Genomic DNA, 20,173 nt, shown 5'->3' with positions numbered 1-20,173 from the left:
ACTTTCACCTAAAAAAGAAAAAAAAAAGGATCTACAACTAATCACATTTCAATAAACTTTGATCATAAGAGATAAAGGAGAAAAGATAAGAGAAACTCAATACGTACATCAAGAGATATAGTGAACCAAATCTCAAGAAGAAAAATATTAACACCAAATAAATTCATATATTCCCTCATTTTTCACCATTACACGAGTGGACAAAAATCCATAAAATCCCAAGAGGAGTCAATAATTGTTCATGTGAAAAACGGTCCATAATTGTTCATGTAAAAAACACTCTTTGAGAGGGGCAAAGAGTAGCCAAGGGTTAAAGAACAACATTCAAGATTAAACATTCCCTTGCACCAAATATGAGAGAGAGAGAGAGAGTGCACGACTGTGTGTTGGCATTCACGAATCAAGCCTCGTGAGTGCATCTTCTCTTCTATTTTATTGGGGAAAAGAATGTTGCATAGCCACTATGTTCAAACACAATGTTGATATGTGAAATTACCATCCCACCCATTAAGAAATAAAAAAAATCTCATTCATATTGATGTCTTTGCATACACTCTCATTGACCCCCACATTAGTACAGGGGCCACGTGATTAGGCAACAATCTTTTACTCTATTTTATTAGAAAAAAAAAAAGAAAGTTGCTTGGTCACATGGGCCCCAAACCCAAACAAAGAGGCATGTAAGATTACCACACCACCCCCTATGAAATAACAAATCCCTTTCATGTTGATGCCCTTGCATGCACTCTCATTAGTCCCCGTGCTGGTGCAAAAGCTACACGACCAGGCATCGATATCTTGCCCATTTTATTGTCATAAGCAAGTGTAGGGTGTCAAATAGTCAGTTTGGACCAATTTCGATCAGGATAGATTGGTTTCGTTTTAGAAATGAGTGAGATCAAGACCAAACCATTAAGGAATTTTGTCTAGTACAATTTTAAATTTTTTTTTTTTTTCAATATTTGATTAATACCAATTTAGATCAATTTGCTTCGGGTTTTAACGACAATGAAATCTTATGTTCATAACCTTTAATGAAGAAAGGATTCGATAAAACACACATTAAATCATCTTCCCCAAGTCAAACAAGTAAACAATATCAAGAATAGAAAAATTGATTTCATGAGTTCATGTTGTAATCGGAACAAAGATGAATAAATTGCAAGAGGAAGATAACTATTGAAATCAGTGGACGAATATAGTTTGTAGCGAAATCATTTTTACAAATCAAATCGTTGTTTATCATTGTAAGGGGAAGACAAATAATATCGAAATCAAAAAATCAACCTTACTATCAAATTATTCATTTAACTATCCAACTAATTTTGTATAATAAACAAGGAGATCAATGGAAGCATTATCACATAACAATTTCCCTTGTCATAATATCATACTTATCGATTCTAAAAAATTCCCCTTAAAATAAAAAATCTTTTCACTAATATTGAAAATAAATGGATAATCAATTCACTTATTCATAACCTTGTATTCAATGATATTTTTCAATCAGTTTTTGGTATGGATATTGATTTAGTTCAACATGATCCAGCTTTCAGCCGGTCCCATCATACCCCAATCCAACAAAATCAGTCCAATAAGAATCCATTCGATTCAGTCTGGGTTTTTCCTGTTAATTTTACCAGTTCGGGCAAAGTTTTGACGTCCCTAGGGAAATATTTCTCTGAACAAGCGGTGTAGAAGAACATACCCATCAATGCAGAGGGTGCTGGCGTACCTTCCCTTGGCGGTTGAGAGATTAGGATTAATTTCAACCAGAACGTCCAACCAACGGTCTCTTTTACACATTTCCACCTGCCCCATTCAAGAAGTATACAATCTCCCTTCACTTATAAAGAACAAATCCTTGAGCCCTCAACGCCTCAGTCCTTTCTTCCTCATAGCGTAAGTCTCTTCTCAGGAAATCTCAAAGTCCAGACAATGTCGCCTGCTGGAATCTTAGCCGTTCTGTTCCTCATTGCAGCTCTCTACTGTGGAATAGACCCTTTCAAGCACAGCGCAATTTCTGACTTCCCAGATTTTGAGGCTTACGAGATTGATTCGGTTCCGTGGTCTCAGCTCCCCACCGACAAAGACACTGAAAATCTGTTGCAGAGATCGGAGATTAAGTTTCTGAACCAGGTCCAAGGTCCCGAAAGCATGGCTTTTGACCCTCTTGGTCGTGGGCCTTACACTGGAGTTGCTGATGGGCGGATTATTTTCTGGAATGGCGAGTCTTGGACTGATTTTGCTTATACTTCTCCCAATAGGTGAGTTGGGTTTAGTTTAAGTTCAATTCTCTGCTTCGGGATTCTAATTTAGCCGCTCAGAATTTCAAAAATTGTAATTTTTTTTTTTTTTTGGTTGGGGGAATACCAACAATTGTAATGGACATAACTGATATTTGGCAGAAGCCACTCTACTCTGAATGTATAAGCTTTGTTCTTATGCATATCTTGTTCAGGATTAGATCTGCCCCTTGCATCATAGCTTAGAATTTGACCTGATTGGAAATTGACCATAGGAGAAGTAGTGAAATTGACCACTGGAGTAGTGAAAAATTATATGCAGTCTCGGTCTTATCCAAGTATGACCTCGATAGAGCCTATTGGAGGGCAAGGATCCATGTAGTCGACTAGCTGAGATTCTCCTGACTTCATGGGCTGTGACTCGTTCCTCTTACTACCATCTCTTTGTTCCCCCTTTTCTGTTTAGACTTCTTTTTTCCCTTACTTTGGGTGTATGGATCCCTGTAGCCGACCCCATTGAATTGGGATAAGGCTGAATTTTTTGTTGTTATTGTTGTTGTTGTAAACTTCCAAACTAACATGGTGACTTGCAAATTATGTTTCCAGCCTTCCAGGAAAGAAACAAACTGATAACTGGAAATTTCAATTTTAAATTTTAGTCTATTGGGTGAATTTCTGTCTCTGTTGGTATTCCCCCAACCCAATCCTCCCCCTAAACATTGGATTGTTTACATCTGGATTTGGTTTGGCCCTAGACCTAACAATAGTCCAATGTCCTTCTCACTGTGAAATTCACTTGTTGGTTGATGCTTTTTTTAATCACCCAACTTCATTGTTTTTAATTAACAAGAACACAAACGAACAGGGCCAGAACTCAGAAGTATATTTTGTTTTTTCCAAAGATTTTTTCTTAGTTGATGTATTCTAAGCATTCGTTCCTTATTAATTGCCACTTTCTGAATTCTGTGTTTTTCCTATCTGCTATCTTCTATCTGTGTGTAGGTCAGTACTATGCAGCACAAAGCCATCACCTTTGAGTTACTTGAAGAATGAGCACATTTGCGGCCGGCCTTTGGGGCTTCGGTTTGACAAGAAAACAGGGGAAATGTATATTGCTGATGCATATCTTGGGTTGATGAAAGTGGGGCCAGAAGGTGGGTTGGCAACATCACTTGCAACGGAGGCAGAAGGGGTGCCATTAAGATTCACAAATGACTTGGACATTGATGATGAAGGAAATGTTTATTTTACAGATAGTAGCAGCAAATACCAGAGGAGGCATGTTGTTTCCAGAATGAAACTATTCGTCATTTCCAGTAGTTTTAACTGTTGAATTATTTCTACATTGACTGTATGAAACCTGAATGTGGTTTTTGTTCTTGCTGGAATTCAACAAGAAGCACATTTTCAACTTTTGGTTTATAAGGAACACTCAAGGCAGGATTCGAGTAAAGTGGGATTTCAGTCTTTGGCCTCATGGGTCGTTGATATGCATCCTATTGAATTAATAGAGCTCAGAAATCTGAAATGAATGTTGGAGATTTATGAGATATTGGAATTCTCTGACTATCTGCAAAACTAGTTTAGCAAATCCTAGTTCAGAAACTAGCAGACTGAATAGGTAATTTTGCTTTTATCTGGCTGAGCACTAGTTATTGAATCCCAAATCCTTTTAATATACAAGTGTAGGAGCTATTATATTGAAACCTGTTTGTATTAGAATAGTTTGAGAAACGTCCTCTTGATCAAAATCCATTGCTTTTATTGGGGCATCTATTTTTCTTTGTGACTAATTGCCTTAATGATCTTCATTTGGTATAGTTATAAAGCTTCTTGAATCACCAACAACATGTGTATAATTGAAAAATGATCCGAGCTTCTACTCGCAAGTTTCAAATCATTTTAATCAAGTCTAGGTTTTAGAAGGAGTTTTGTGGGTCATTAGATTTAATTCCGAACTGGAATTATATTTCTTTCCTGATTGTTACAGAAGTAATAGTCTTCTTAGTTTTTGTGGTAGACAGGGATTTGGGAAAATAATTTTTGGAAGGATTCCCAAACTCATAAAGTACTAAAGAAAATCCTGGCCTTATGCTCTTTGCTTATATATTCTTCATTTGTTTCTTACAAATAATGTATTTGATTTCTAAATTGACTTGTGTGCTGTGGAATTCCTTGCTTATGTGGTGCTTTTTGATCCACTGGAAACCCTTTAGTTCATCCTACTGATTTTTGGGCATCAACTGCCTGGGAAATGCCTGAACATCTGGCTCTCCAACTCCAATTTCTCTTGTTGGACCCTGAAGCACTTTGGTAGGCTGCTTTTATCCATTGTATGGCGGGTTGGAGGTTGTATTCTTCTGGACAGTGTGTATGTCATCTGTACTTTCTATGATCAGTTTAATTGGAATTAATGTCAGTTTGATGGGTTATCTTAGATTTCCTCCATTGTGTCGATTAATTACTAGATATTGATTTGCCTTTGGTGGTTCCCTGATTGGACTCCATATTATGGAGAATCGAATAGGTTCTCTGCTTTGCTTTGCTTCATGTAATATTGGTTCTTAAAGGATGTTCTGTTACCTGTTAGCTTTTTTCCATGTTGAATTCACTAAATGTCTTCTGTTAGATCATTTATAGTACCCTATGCCAACATTCTAACACACTATCTTATTGTAGGAACTTCATGCAGCTGGTTTTTTCTGCAGAGGATAGTGGGAGGGTTTTGAAGTATGATCCAATTACAAAGAAAACCACTGTCCTTGTTCGTAACCTCCAATTTCCAAACGGTTTGTCCTTGAGCAAGGATGGATCTTTCTTTATCTTTTGTGAAAGCTCCCCTGGCAGGTAATTTCTGCTTCATTCAAAATGCTTGCAACTTTTCTGTGCCCATTTCCCCTAATTATCTGCTTGTTCCAAAAGAACATGATAAAATGGTAAAGGGTCACTTGAACCATTGGGTTTTTTTCTTACTTCTTCTTCTTTTTTTTTTTTTTTTTGAGGGGGTGGGGTGGGGTGAGGGGGAGGTTTTTAGGTTGCTTAAACAAGTTTGTTGCTCAGATTACTAGTCCATGAATTAGCTGGGGCCTTTCCTAAGAGAATCCTAGAGTTCCTTCTTTACCTTCCGATTAGTCTTGCTTGACTGTACATGACCTTTTAGATTGTTTTTAGGTGGTTTTCAATTGGACTAACAAATCTCTATCCATGTTAACTCTTATTTCTGCTAACTTAGGTTAATGAGATATTGGCTGAAAGGCGAAAAAGCAGGGACATCAGAGCTATTTGCAATCATGCCTGGATTTCCAGACAATGTGCGAACCAATGAGAATGGTGAATTCTGGGTAGCAATCAGCTGTCGTCATTCTTTGTATAACCATATATGTGGTCTCTACCCTAAACTCAGGAAATTCTTGCTCAAGCTTCCTGTTACAATCAAGTATCAGTTTTTAGCAACCATTGGAGGTTGGCATCATGGAGTGGTTGTCAAATACAGCCCTGAGGGGAAACTTGTGCAGATATTGGAGGACAGTCAAGGGAAGGTGGTGAGAGCAGTTAGTGAAGTTGAGGAAAAGGATGGAAAAATATGGATGGGGAGTGTCTTGATGCCTTTTGTTGCAGTTTACCAGTTGGGATGAGGTAATGTCTTTGCTCAACTGGCCTATACTTCGAGATTGAATCCTGAACTAGCTTCAAATTTTGTCAGTTTTCATTCTCTTCATCATGTTAGCTGTTTTTTTTTTTTTTTTTTTTCTCATGTGTATGTCACTTCTCCCTTCTTTCACCCTTCCACCTTCCTCCTTGCATTTCATTTACACTCTATGTGATTACAAAGCAATATATATATATATATATATATTGTAATCCCCCTCTTTCTCTCTCTCTCTCTCTCTTGGAATTGTTAACAACCAAAACTAGTACTTTCCTGCAATTTTAGCCATTTGGACAGTTAGTTTTAGCTGACTGAACTTGGGATGAATTGTACATCTGTAATAGCCACGTGTCAAATTTCAGACTCAGTTCATTCAAACAACTTCCCGAGTATTGCTGTATTTTTTTTTTCCCAGTCCTGGCTTTTCAAGGTTTGCCACTTGAAAAAATCTGTTTGAGCTGAAACTTGACATTTAGGCAGAGGACCTTGTAGGTCTACCCATCCACAAAGTTTGGCCCTAATCAAGTTGTAATGTGGAAGATATATATCATATGGGTAAAACCTTCCAGCATAGGCCGTTTTGATAAGCTTATGAAAACCGCTCAAATATCTACCATGGCAGATTGAATAGGCCAACTTTGGAGACAGGTGGGCTCTAAGGTTCATTTTTCACATGTTAAATTTCAGCTCAAATGGAGATCACCAAGTGGCAATAGGTGTGCATGGACATACAAGAACCTTAGGGCATAGACATACAACATGAAAACGTGGTTTTAAAAATCGCCTGGATTGGATCGGTATCAGCTGAGATCAATCCCTGATACTGATTCAACCTGTACCGATCCATTAGTAAGGTATAAAGATAAAATGATTCAAAATACCATTTTTTTAATAAAAATAAGGGTAAATCAGTCCGATTCAGATCTACATTGGAATCGGTTGAGACCGATCCCGAGTTTTAAAACCTTGCATGATAAAACACAGAGGGTATTTGCTTGAAACTTGACACATGACCGATCTAGTCTTTGTCTGCTTCTATCCAGTAGTCAAAATAACCACAACGGGATTATTATTATTATTTTTTTTAAATTATAAAGCTTATAATTTTTCTACAGATTAAATATTAGGTACTCACCAAATCCTATTTATAATGTATACTATATAAGGCTGTGTTTATATTAAAAGAGAGAAAAGGCTCTTTTAAGCCGCTGGGGCAGAGGGCATCTTTGTGTCACAAGAAATGACACTACCTCCCTCCTATGTATGAAACCCTTTCACCACATCTCATTGGTGTGTTCTTCTACGCCGCCTGCAAGACAGCAATTATGAATTGTATTTTTAGCAAACTGTTCAAAATGGGGCAGTAGCTTCAGCCTCCTGATGAGATATGTGAAGTGTGAACTACCATGTCCTACTAAGCCCATGTTTGGTTTAAATTTTTTCGATTCAGGCTAAGAATTAGAATTGATGTCATGATGTATATGCATAGCTCTGATTATAAAAAGAGCACACCTAGTGCATAAGGCTTCCACCACTGCGGGATCTAAGAAGGATCATAACATATGCAGCCTTATCCTGCTTCATGGAAAGGCTGATTCAAAAATTCTGCCAGATCGTTACACAAGAGAGCAATTATGGGAAGGCATTGAAGACTTTAAAGATTGTGCATTGCACGTGTTTTAGTGCTGGTATTCGCAGGAGAGGTGTGTAGGTTATCATCAACCAAAGGAGAGGAGGAGAATTGGAGATGCAAATACTGGATCCAAGTATAAATCTCCAATTCCGAGAAACAGAGGCTGAACAAAGAATTAGAATTGGATCAAAATGTGCCCTAAAGTCCACCTTCTTTCAATAACAACCACCATAACCTTATTCCAACTTGATGGGGTTGACTACACGAACCGATAAAGTCTAAAATAATAATAAGCATAAGCATAAAGAAAGGCAATTCTAATAATTAATTTCCCATACATCTTCAGCTGTAATAAAACCAGATGATATACCAACTCCAAAAGTTGAATAAGAACTATGAATTCTGTGAATGAGTTGGAATGCCCTGTGGTTTTTCTGTATACAAAACATGTCCCAAGGCAGTCATATGCTAAATTCTCCAACCTAAAATCAATCAAGAACCACAAAGCTCAGTTTCCATAGCACTCCATTGCACAACCTGGCAGCCGTCAATCCAAGTTTATGCCCTAATTAAGCAGAGAGTTTATTTCATTTTTTGTAGACAGCTCATCTTTTCTAATTAGTAAATACAGAAAATTAAGAATGAGGATTATAAAACGACCAAATATAATTCAACTCCCCCAACTAATATGAGATATTGTTAGGAAATATCAAGGCATAGGTCCCCAGGTCTGATCTAATTACGTAAAATTTTATTAAGAGGCAAGATTGCACCATATGGAATCCTCCCCATTATACATGGGAAGGTTGGAATTGAGGACTCCAAGGTCCAAGAATCTCCTCATCCAAAAGGTTTCTAAGGTTTCTCTTTCTAGTACCAACAGAATTTCACCTCATGTTATAATTGTCAATAAAATCACTTACCTTCGCAAAAAATATCAAAATTAACTGTAACATTCAATATACCTTCTTAGACAATTATCCACAAAAAAGAAGACCCTAGTTCCATCTACCAAAAGCCAGTTTAATATTTTTGGCAAGAACTTTCTCTAGTCAAAAGGAATGCCTCTCCAAACTCAGCAGCCTTTAGAGATTATTTTTCTACACTGGCATAAAACTCAGAAAGGGAACCCCTGCTCAAGCCACAACACTTGGTTTACAAGCTTTGCTTTTGCGGTTCCATATTGGAGTGGTCTCAATAAGTTTATGTGGTACAAGCCGACTTTCCCTCTTCGAGAGTTTGCGGAAATTGCTGACTCTCAGTCTGGCTATCTCAGCCTCCTCTTCGGGGGTCATCTCCCTCACTACCACCGTCAACCTACACTCTGGTCTGACTTTAATTCCAGATCGCCCTTTTGAATGGTATGACACTCTCTTTTTAAAGAATCCCTTCCCGACAAATGCCTCCGCTGCAATAAGACACAAGAATCAGTATTGTGGTGCACTGATGGAAGAACATTTGTGGATCAGTTAATAGTTACCAACGAGAAGACGATCTGGATCCAACCCATGATTATGGGTTGCATTTGCACGGGCTGAGTGAATAACCTACACAATAAATAAAAAATAATGTTACAGAAGGTCTACCAAGGGAGAGTGGGAGACTGAAGGAAGCTTGTGAAACAGCACAATAAAAAAAAAAACTCAAGAATGTAGATAATTATAGGGAAGAAGAGCAGGTCAATAGCGTGTAGTTTGATGTTCTGGTGCTAATAACAATGTGAGAAAATGTCACCACCTGATAGACAGTCTTCACAGCACGTTTTATTGTTACTTGCAACTGCAACAATGCATCTTCAACACGCATGCCACGAACCAATGCAGCCACCAAATTGACCTTCTTGGGGCTCTGATACCACAGTGCATGTCAGAACCAAGCAGATAAGCATATATATCTGGTCTAGGTGTAATCAACTGATATGTTTTAATCTTCTACACAATAGAAATTTGGAATATGATTCACAAAGCAATGTATATGTTGGTAGTTCAGATTATCAGCAGCCAATCTAAAGTGAAAACTATCAAGAGCTTCCAGTGAGGACTAGCCCAAAAATTAAAAGAGGTGATAAACAATCCTCTAAAAGTAACTCAGAAGGAATAAAAGGTGATATTAGTTGCACAGTCAAAGTAATGCACATGAAAGTCAACTCTCTTTTTGGATCTTCAATGAGTGAAAAAGGCATAAAGGAATAACATCAATAGAAAGAAATTATTCAAATAGTGATTGATGGGTTGATCACTTGATCCCAACAAAGTTTCTTTATTAATAGAAATGCAAGCAAAGTTTGATAAAAATTTGGAATTTCAACTTCATTTAGCTTTCACACCACAGATATGGAGCTTAGAAGTTCTCTACATACATTGATAAGAAAAAAGATGCAACTGGTGGTATCTTTAGCACCTGTTTAATGCCCTTTAAAACTGCTTGAACTTTTGCAGGCTTAGACACAACAGCCTGGGTTTCAGTTTTTCCACTGTTTGGTGCTGAAATGGGTATCAATGGAGAAGAAATGGGTGTTATATCAGATGATGAATCTGCAAGTAATTTCCTTGAACTCGAGATGCCCTACAACAACAGAAATAGACAAAAAACCAATCTTCACACCAAAGTAACGGGATTTAAAAAAATAAAAATAATAAAAAAAAAATCAATCTTAACGCCAAAGTGAAAAATGGATTTAGAAATGTACTCTAAATGTTCATAAGATAAGGGACACAACAAAGAAGTATTTGATAGACCTGAAGCTCATTACCAACGTGCCCTATAACTTGCATTCCAAGTGGCTCACCAACTGTGTTGGCTTCGACCATTCGTCCGATGTGCCACTTAAAATAAAGTGTTTGTGCAAAATATTTGATTAATTACAAGACGGTCATTCTAATCTAAATATAGAAAGGAGACCAGTGGAAAAGTAAATGAGGCTCATGAAAACCCAGTTGCAACAATGTATAAATGTCCCCTCTGTCTGCTATTTGGGATTCAATCAAGAAGTTGCAACTGATTGGTAGTTTGTGTCAGTAGGTTAGATTTTTAGTGGGCAGGAGGAGAGGGATCCCTGAGAAATATAAACCTCATATATATGGTATGTTCTCCCCGCAAAACAATAATGCTATCATTTATCAAATGCAGCAGTAAGATTTGAAATCATTTTGTGCTAGACTGGTAAGAAGAGAAGCTAGAAGGTAGACCTTGGTGCAACGGTAAGGTTGCTCTCCATTGTGACCAAGTGGTCATGGGTCTGAGTCAGGAAACAGCCACTCTGTGAAGCAGAGGTAAGGCTGTGTAAATTATGACCCTCCCCAGACCCGCATTGCAGGAGCCTTGTGCACTGGGTATGCTATTTTTCCAGTAAGAAGAGAAGCTAGAAAATACTAGCTTGGTTAAATTAACCAATGCAAATCTCAGTACAAAAGAAACATGTTATCATTACCAACTGTTGTAAATATTGATGCAGAGGTCTTGGAATATTTGTGTATGGTAGTGTGCTCGGTTGATGTGGAAATTCACCTGCAAAAAAAAAAACCTAATCTATTTACTCAACAACCAAATTGCATTGCCTACAACAACAAACAACAAACTCAGCCTTATCCCAACTTAATGGGGTCGGCTACATGGATCCTTAAAAAACATAATAAGAAAAAAAAAGTCCAAACAGAATTGGGGGAAGGAAGAAATGAAAAGATGAAAAGAGGAGTAAAGAAAGAAGAAGATAGTAAGAGAAAAGAAGCACAGCCCAACAAGTCAAGAGAAACTCAGCTAAATGGGTCAGCAACATTGATCCTAATGAATAGAAATCTCTCTCTCTCTCTCTCTCTCTCTACACACACACACATCATTGACTTTTTTCTTTTGACACTCTATTCAATGACATGATCATTAGCATAAGATTTTCTAGTATGCTTTACCACAGAGAGTTCAGATTAATTTACCTAGTAAATAAGAGGAAATTTTACGAGCACTAGATAAATTCAAGGATGCACTCTCAATTTGGGCCTCTCTTCTGCCAACATGACAAAGTATAGACTGTAAATGCTTCTGCCACCTCATCATGACTACAGAAGCTTAGTGAAATCCTCTATCAACAAGCCTATCAAAGCAGGGTCAGTTCACCTATTGGATGAGGGAAACAGTCAGGTAGCAATAAAATATAAAACAATAAACACCGTATAATGAACACCAATTTCAACCAAAAGGGAAAAAAATGATCTCAAAACAAAAAAGGGGAAGGAAATTGAATCACATAAGCAGTTGGTACACAAAAAACTAATACTGTGCACCACCACTATTGTGCCTAATTGTTGCCGGAGAGACCGTCACATGAGAAATACATAGCACCAAGTGGTTCTGCCTAGTTTGTGAAACATACACACAATCACGAACAGAGAAACCAGAGGGGAAGGGTTGACTTCCACACTAATGCCATTTCAATATCTCCTACATTGCAATAAAAAATATAAGGAATTATATATTTCATGGGATTTGCTTTATTGAGAGCATGAGAAAACTATGATAGCACAAACATATTTTTACCTAATTATAACATGTGGAACACCCCCCAGAGGTCAAAAGAAAATATTATGAAGAATAGTTGTCACAAAAAAAAAAAGAGCAGAGCATAAAGACTTTACATTTGAAATGAACATTGACAGCAAATGTCAACATATTGGCTCGTATACCAGAATAAAGTGGCCATATTAGGTCCGACGACCGGCAAAAGCTCTTATTTGACACGATATGTAGTGTTCCATGGCATAGCCAACACAGGAAAGAAACTTAACAGGTAAACTAAAGCTCTTGAGAAAATGAATTGGGAATAAGCAGAACATAATCTTCAAAAGTCAAATCGACTGCCCAATATTAATTCAGTCAAAATCACCAAGTCACAAACTTCAGAAATTTGGTCAAATTGATGGCATTTCTGCATTTTTTTTTCCCCCCCAAATGACTAAACGAAATTCAAGTGTACCAGAAAAAAAATTGCTTCACCAGAAACAAGAGAAAATGACAAAAACGCAGAGGATACAAAAAAAGGGTTAAATCAGAAAACCAAGGTTCAGATTTCGGTCAAAATGACAGGACTCACGAAATATTTTGGTTCCAACCTTGGTCGAAATGAAATTGCATGCAACTCTATAGGCATGCAATGATCCGACCGAAATATTCAAGTTCCGGTCGAAATTGCGTACCGTTTCAGCTCCGTACCACCGATGGTACATCCCTTCTATTTAAAAACCAAATCTTGATTGAAATGGGTCTCTATTTCGACCAATTTCGACAGAATTCAACTGAAACCTGCTATTTTGACACCAAACCTTTGGAGTTTTTTGGCCATTTAACTTGCAAATCTTGGTGGAACGTGTCGGAGGCTTCTACAACACATCTACAACAAAGATTTGGTGCATTTGGGCAAGATTATGTGTAGCAAATGCTATATATATATAGATATATATATATATATTCTGACGGGGGGGGGGGGGGAGCATTTCAATGCATTTTGTATGTCATACTACTAAATTATGTGTAGCATACGCTACAACAACAACAAAAAACTCAGCCTTATCCCAACTTAATGGGGTCGTCTATATGAATCCGAGCAAGGACAAAATAGTAAAAGTAAAGGTGAGAAGAAAGTAACAAATTGACAGCAAAACAAAAGAAACCATAGACTACAAGGTATACTAAGCTCCTTTCGTGTATTCCGAGTTTAATTCATCAATCTGATAATAATAATATGCTTTTATCAATTCCTTTATTTGAAGAGATTAAAGGAACTTTCCTAGATCTTGATCTGAATAAAGCTCCAAGCCCAGATCGTTTTCCTGGTGCGTTTTATCGTAAATGTTGTGGTAATATTGGAGGTGATATTTGTCTAGCAGTTCAAATTTTTTTCCGAGAAGGGGTTCAACAGTAATTTTGTCACTCTTATTCCAAAGGTTGAAGGAGTGAAGTCCTTAGAAAAATTCACGCCTATTTGTGTGGAGAACTTCTTCTTTAAATTAATCCTAAAAATCTTGGCTACTAGGATGTCTACTTTGCTTCCTATGTTGGTTCAGAAGAGGAAGGTGATTTTTTCAAATATTAGTATGGCTTCAGAGTTGGCTGATGCCTGATATTATGCAAAAAAGAACTTGTGGTGGTTGTATTGGTTTGAAGTTGGATGTTCATAAGGCTTACAACACTCTTGCTTGGGATTTCTTATTTGATGTTATGAGGAAAAGTTTGGCTTCAGTGAAGTTTGGATACATTGGATTCATCAAATGCTCTCATCAACAAAAATATCTGTTCTAGTTAATGGAGGTCATGTTGGATACTTTGGTGTTTAGATTGGATTTTAAGGTAAGGTAATCCTCTTTCCCCTATGTTGTTTATTATTGTAGAAGTAGTTCTATATAGAGGCATTTCTGCTCTCAGGCTAGATGGGAAAATAAAAGCATTACAGGGCCCGAGGAACGCTTGGGTTCCAACACACCTACTTTTTTCTGATGATGTTTTAATTTTCAGCATTTGCACAAATATCTGAAAATAATATCAGCTTTATTCTGGTTAGATGATCCATTAAGAGAAAAGTAAATTATGCTTACAAAAATTTCAGCGGCAAGAAAAGCTAGAATTGTGGAGGTTCTTGGTTTTTCAAATCAAGTTTCCCACTAGATATCTTGGAATTGAGATAATTAAAAGGAAAAGTTAAAAAAGACTTCATTTTACCTTTGGTGAACAAATTCAAAGCTAAACTTGTTGGTTGAAAAGGGAAGTTTATCTCTATGGTAGGAAGGATACAACTGGCGAAATCTGTTCTTTCAAGTATTCCTATGCATAACTTCTCTATTTACTGGTGGCCGTAATCTTTGGTCAAATTAATGGAACGCTGGACGAGGAATTTAATTTGGTCTGGGGACCCGAAGCAATTTAAAGCTATCACAATGAAGTGGGACACTTTGTGTAAGCCCAAAGAAGAGGGAGGTTTGGGTATTCGAAGATTAAGGGATATGAATATGGCCTTGTTATCCAGGCTATGGTGGTCTATTAAAAATGAATCAACCATATTAGAAATTGAGAGTTAAATATGTTCATCCTGACGGTTCTCTCAGGAATTCATATCAATCCTCTTCAATATGGCCATGAAAGATGGGTTATAGGAGATGGAACAAAGATTAATTTTTGGAAGGATAGATGGCTGGGTGATTTCTCTATTGCAGAGAGTTCAAGGTTGGAAGAAACTTTTTTCAAGAACTTCACAGCAAAGATATCAAATTTTATTTCTCATGCAAAACGGTAATTCCCAATTGTTACCAGTTTTTTTGCAGGTTATCGTTTTGTCAACCAACAACATTCTTCCGGTCCATGGTGAAGAGGACACGCGAATTTGGAATTTCTCTCAGTTAGGTTCTTTCTCAGTCAAACCAGCTTTGATAGAAATTCGAGGTAAAAGTGCAGCTGTTCCATGGAGTTCATTTATTTGAGATGATTATTTTCAGCCTAGACAGTCAACATTTTTTTGGAGATTGTTGCTTCAGAAACTGCCTACAGATGACTTAATCTCTAAGAAGGTGGTTCCATTAGTATCCAAATGCAATCTTTGTTTACACTAATGTGAAAGTTTAAACCATATGCTTATGGAATGTTCTTTCTCTCGACAAGTATGACAGCAATATCTGGATGGATTTATCTAATATGTCTTGGCATGTTTGCTCTTCGATTCAGGAGCTGTTTTTTTTCTTTTGGTGGAAAAGGAAATTATCTATTACTTCTCTCAAGAGCATATGAATGTCAGCTTTTATCTTGGTGTCAATGTGAATCTGATTTGAACGAAAGTCATGGAGATTTGAAGGTAATCGTAGACAACCTCGCGAACTATTATTGAGGCAGTTAAGAGAGAAGTTCAAAAGCATCTTTTATTATGTCCCCCCCCCCCCAAAAAAAAAGAAGAGAAAATTGCATTGCCACCCCCTGAACTTTGGTCCTTATTCAATGCCACCCCCTAGACTTTTCGAAACACCAATGACACCCCTTGAAAATTCAAACAATTCCAAATCAGTCCCTGCAGTTAGCCGACCGTGTTAAGTGAATGAAAGTCTGTTAGTTTTTTTCCAAAATGCCCAAAACACCCCCAGCTATTGTGAGAGGACAATATTGCCCTCCCTTTCCCTTCTTCTTCTAAACCCACTCTCCCTCTCACTCCTCACTCAACTCATACAAACAAGGAAGAAGAAGGGAAAAAAACCTGCAACTCGACCGCTCCCCTCCAACGAGCGATTCTCAGGCCAATAGCTGACCGGCGTGCAATTCCCCAAGGATGGACAGAATTATCTGGACCACCTGTCTCTGTGCAAGGGTTGGAACATAAACGTCACCACAAAGAGACTTGAGCTATTTAGATTCCATACCCTCAAAACCTTTTTATTTGGGAAAAGTAATAACCCTAAAATCTTGTTGACCCTCCTAAATCCTTTTGTCACACTCCTTGAAAGAGCTGAAACTTCTGAGGCAGCTCAAAATCATTTAGATGCAAGTTCAAGATCAGGAGACCAAACACTAAACAGCCCATCTTCTTGGGCATATTCACCAGTGCACGCTTGCCACTGGCCAACTAAAAAATCAGGGGAAAGGCATCCTCATGGCATCTACATTCCAAATGAGTTCCTTGTGCCGTAATCTTTCTTGATTTTAATATGCCGCTTGAAGGTTGCATTAGAAACCATGACATTACTCCTCCATAGGCTGGTATTGGTAACTATTCCATATCTCTACGATCCCATCTTTTCCTCTTCTCGTCAAGCATGCTTGGACCAATAACCATTCTCTACTGGCTGTTTTTCCCCAACCTGAACATCCAAACCTGCTTTTATTATCGAAGGGAAAAAAGCAACTTTGATAGTACTTCGTTGATGGGATTACTCTTCTAAATCCAACCCAATTCTGCACTTTGGCAGCAAAGTTTCATTCATTTCTCTTCCACCCCCCCCCTCCCCCTCCCCCTCCCCTCCCCCCCTTTGGTGCCGCCGTCTTTAATCTGAACTTTCTGTGATGATAAGCCAGCTTGTTAAGTTGGTAACTTTCATAGTGTTTCACTTTGCAGATCGGGGCTTAGAAGCCTTTTTGTACTTCACTGCCTACAGATAACCAACTTGATTATCGAAAAATACGACATTTTGATTTAACTAGTTATTTACATTCTGGGATCTGTCTATGCAGTACTATGTATTCTAACTCTTTTAGGACATTTTATCCTGGGCTACAATGTTGAATCCTCAACCAGTGATTGGGATTTGTGTATGCTCTCCTCACTAACCCCCTCCGTCTTCCCTTCTCTCTCTCGCTCTCTCTCCCTCCTTCCCAAGGCAATGACAACAATTTCTGTGTTCTCATTTTCTTACTGCAAACAACAGTCTTTTGAATCTTTCCAACCAACCCTGCTTTGCCCTTCAATTTCCAGCATCACATTTCCATTTCTCCCTTTTCCAATTACACCCTCTCTTTCACGTCATGTATTTAATTACAACATCTGACAACCTCCACTCTTGTATCACAGGGGAGGGGAATCGCACGCCGGTCAGCTATTGGCCTGAGAATCGCATGCCAGAGGGGAGCAGTCGAGTTGCAGGTTTTTTTTCCTTCTTCTTCCTTGTTCGTATGAGTATGAGTGAGGAGTGAGAGGGAGAGTGGATTTAAAAGAAGAAGGGAAAGGGAGGGGAATATTGTCCTCTCACAATAGTTGGGGGTGTTTTGGGCATTTTGGAAAAAAAACTAACCGACTTTCATCCACTTAACACGGTCGGCTAACGGCAGGGACTGATTTGGAATTGTTTGAATTTTTAGGGGGTGTCTTTGGTGTTTCGAAAAGTCCAGGGGTGGCATTCAATAAGGACCAAAGTTCATGAGGTGGCAATGCAATTTTCTCAAAAAAAAAAATCTATGGCTGATCTTATAAATTTCAGACGATTGAGAATTTCAAGTCCCAATCCTCCTTCTCCAAGTATCATTGAGGTCACATGGCGCCGGTTGGATTAAATTGAATATTGATGGGAGTGCACTGAGTAATTTGGGGCAATCAGGAGCTAGAGGAATTTTTAGAAATCATGAAGGATCGCCATGTGGATACTACATTCATTACCTGGGGAAATCTACAAACTATTTTGCAGAATTTTCAGCTTTTCTCTATGGCCTCCTCTTGGCTAAGTAAAAACGAATTTAGTGCCTATGGATAGAATGTGCTTAACTGCAGTTGTTTTAAGCATTCAAAACAATTCTATTCCTTGGATATTCTTCAACAATGGCTTCATCTCAAGAGTTTTGAGAACTTCCAATCAATGTGCAGAAAATCCTTCTTTTATACAAAGTGATATCATTTGGGATGCACAAGACAGATCAAGATACCGGTTTGATAACTGATTTCTCAGTTATATCCATCTACGATTTTAATTGGTTTTTGTAGTTTTTTCCATCTGGGAATGCCTGGACACCATTTTGTACTTCTTTATATTTATTCTAATATATTGCTGACTTTTAGGAGGGAAAATATATATATATATATATATATATGATTTTATCAAAGTGAAACCTCATAGATGAATAGAAACATAGAAAATTTTCAGAGTAGAACAAGAATGTTTAATTCGTGACAGCAAAAAAAGAGGATTCTGTTCTGAGAAGAAAAGGAGGGAAAAACAGAACAGAAAAAATACAAAACAGCAACATTGATAATTTCAGAGAACAAAGAGAGTCACTGACCTGAGGCGAATCATGTAGCCTCATGCGAGAGAGCCCTCTGTAATCTGCAACTACACCTGATGCCCTGAGAAGAAAAAAAAAAAAAAAAAACTACACCCGATGCCCTGAGAAGGGAAAAAAAAAAAAGGTTTAGCAGACCATGAATGATCTTCTTGACTAGCATTAGGCGAAATCCTGTGCTTGGCCCCGCGAAAAGAAATTAAATATGATAGGGGAACGGCTTCAGTGACTGGGAAATGATTCGAAGTGCCCCTCTTATCGTCTCCATCAGTTTAATTCCCCTCAGCTTAGGTTATCACTCTTGGGTTTGAGCTACAAGTGTACAACAGCAGACCTCTGCATTTAACGTCTCACCCTCTTAATCAACACCAGAGCAGACAGGCAAGCCAACAACCTTCTTGCCCTCTCAGTCAATGGCAGATACAAAGGCCAGTAGCCCTCTTGATCAGGACCACCGACCACCTCCATTTCCATTGGTTGCCTCTTCTGTGTTGCATAGTGATGTTCTTTTCCTATATGTGTTTCCTATTATTGTTCTCTATTCAGTCATAGCGTGTTATGGAGCTTAATAAGATTGTTAATTGATCAACAAACAATAACTTCTTTAGATTGAAGCAACATTCTTTAGATATCAGCAGCAATTTCACTACGTCCATATTTCTTATCTAAGGAGGACATGAACTTCAACTGTAGAATGAAAATCTGAAAACGAAAGTCGAAAATCGCCATCCACACATTGCTGACTAAACATTTAAAGTGATAGATCTAAATCATCTAATATCCTTAGTTGAAGAAATCTCGACGTTACATTGAGATTTGAGGCTCAAATCTGAGTTCTCTAATTAATGAAATGGAGACCTAAGTCCCCAGACTTCATTAGGTTCATGGATGGCGGCTGCTATCCGAAATCTGCCACTGCCACCATCACCATCTATCTCTATAGGCATTTTGAAGAGCTCTAAAACCCGTTTGCCCTCCCAAAAAGATGAAGGTAGAGCTGGAGAGAGAGAGAGAGAGAGAGAGACTTACCTTGTTACTCCGACGATTCCAGAGAAGGAGAGAGAAAGGACAAAGGATTTGCAGAAAGGCAAATACCTCAGGTTTTTAAAACCATGAATCGGGGATAGAATCGGTCCCTGCCGATTATGTTCCGATTTCAGAACCCTAGAATCGGCCATTTGATCTGAAAATAACCGATTGAAAGGAAACTTGGCATGAGTGTTCCGATCCAAGTTGACAGGAATCGGGATCGGTTTGACCGATTCCCAATTTTTGAAACCCATTGTGGAACCATGAATGAGGGTTTCTGATTTCTGAAACCTGAGGTGATAAAAGGCCTTATCATTGTTGAGGATCCACTAGCACTGGGGGTCCAAGAGAGCAATGTTAAAATTCCTGAAATCCCTAAAACCTAGGCTTCCAACATATTTGCTATTGGAGAGTTTATCCCAGCTAATCCAAAAAACTCATTTTCCTCCTCATTTTTCCACCATAAGTGAGAGATGATATTGTTAAGTCTATTGCAAGTGGATAGAGGTTATAAAAATAAGGACATGGAGTAAAGTAATACAAGTAGTCACTGATTTCATCAGAATCTCTTTCCCCGTAGTAAACAAGAGGTTCTCTTTCCAACCAGCTAGCTTAATTTGAATTTTCTCTACTAGACTAGAGAATAAAGCTTTTTTTTTAAATCTCCCAAACTCCGTTGATAATCCCAAATATTTTCCATGAATGGGAATAACCTTAAAACCCAAGCCAAAGGAGACCTCAACTTTGACAGGTAACAAGACAGGGCTTCTTGGCATAAAATAAATAGATATGAACTAAAAAGACATTCCTGCCTAAGTCCATGGGAAGGGTTAACATGACCATTATATTCCTAGACTTTGATTTGGTAATACCATGACCAATATATTC

The 20,173-nt window shown here is 38.0% G+C and overlaps 2 protein-coding genes across 3 annotated transcripts; one reads left to right on the top strand and one right to left on the bottom strand.

Moving 5' to 3' along the window:
* The first annotated feature begins 1,838 nt into the window (after nt 1–1,838).
* Nucleotides 1,839–5,948, top strand: LOC122056995 (protein STRICTOSIDINE SYNTHASE-LIKE 3-like). Its single transcript, XM_042618974.1, has 4 exons — nt 1,839–2,267; nt 3,249–3,524; nt 4,926–5,093; nt 5,479–5,948. The coding sequence occupies exons 1-4, from the start codon at nt 1,939–1,941 to the stop codon at nt 5,879–5,881; spliced, it is 1,176 nt and encodes a 391-aa protein (XP_042474908.1). The 5' UTR covers nt 1,839–1,938; the 3' UTR covers nt 5,882–5,948.
* A 2,480-nt stretch (nt 5,949–8,428) lies between these two features.
* Nucleotides 8,429–19,382, bottom strand: LOC122058261 (39S ribosomal protein L22, mitochondrial-like). Of its 2 annotated transcripts, XM_042620869.1 has the most exons (8): nt 19,286–19,321; nt 18,257–18,320; nt 11,458–11,638; nt 10,959–11,035; nt 9,929–10,093; nt 9,266–9,376; nt 9,009–9,075; nt 8,429–8,936 (listed from the first exon to the last, which is right to left on the bottom strand). In XM_042620869.1, exons 3-8 carry the CDS (start codon nt 11,576–11,578, stop codon nt 8,665–8,667), a joined length of 813 nt encoding a protein of 270 aa, XP_042476803.1. In that variant the 5' UTR covers nt 11,579–11,638; nt 18,257–18,320; nt 19,286–19,321; the 3' UTR covers nt 8,429–8,664. The 2 variants fall into 2 exon arrangements, with proteins under 2 accessions (XP_042476803.1, XP_042476804.1); XM_042620870.1 differs by lacking the exon at nt 18,257–18,320 and having other exon boundaries at nt 19,286–19,382.
* Nucleotides 19,383–20,173: the final 791 nt, after the last annotated feature.

Source organism: Macadamia integrifolia, chromosome 12, assembly GCF_013358625.1.
Source record: "Macadamia integrifolia cultivar HAES 741 chromosome 12, SCU_Mint_v3, whole genome shotgun sequence".
Taxonomy (NCBI): Eukaryota; Viridiplantae; Streptophyta; class Magnoliopsida; order Proteales; family Proteaceae; genus Macadamia; species Macadamia integrifolia.
The sequence above is the reverse complement of the archived record's forward strand: the minus strand, read 5'-3'. Positions and strand labels throughout refer to the sequence as shown.

Coding starts and splice junctions, on each gene's coding strand:
- LOC122058261 (XM_042620870.1), bottom strand. CDS start 11,578: ATGATGAGGTGGCAGAAGCATTTACAGTCTATACTTTGTCATGTTGGC. Junction 11,036..11,457: donor AATTTCCTCTTATTTACTAG/GTAAATTAATCT, acceptor TTTTTTTTGCAG/GTGAATTTCCACATCAACCG. Junction 9,377..9,928: donor TTTTAAAGGGCATTAAACAG/GTGCTAAAGATA, acceptor CTGTGGTATCAG/AGCCCCAAGAAGGTCAATTT.
- LOC122056995 (XM_042618974.1), top strand. CDS start 1,939: ATGTCGCCTGCTGGAATCTTAGCCGTTCTGTTCCTCATTGCAGCTCTC. Junction 3,525..4,925: donor AGCAGCAAATACCAGAGGAG/GCATGTTGTTTC, acceptor ATCTTATTGTAG/GAACTTCATGCAGCTGGTTT. Junction 5,094..5,478: donor TGTGAAAGCTCCCCTGGCAG/GTAATTTCTGCT, acceptor CTGCTAACTTAG/GTTAATGAGATATTGGCTGA.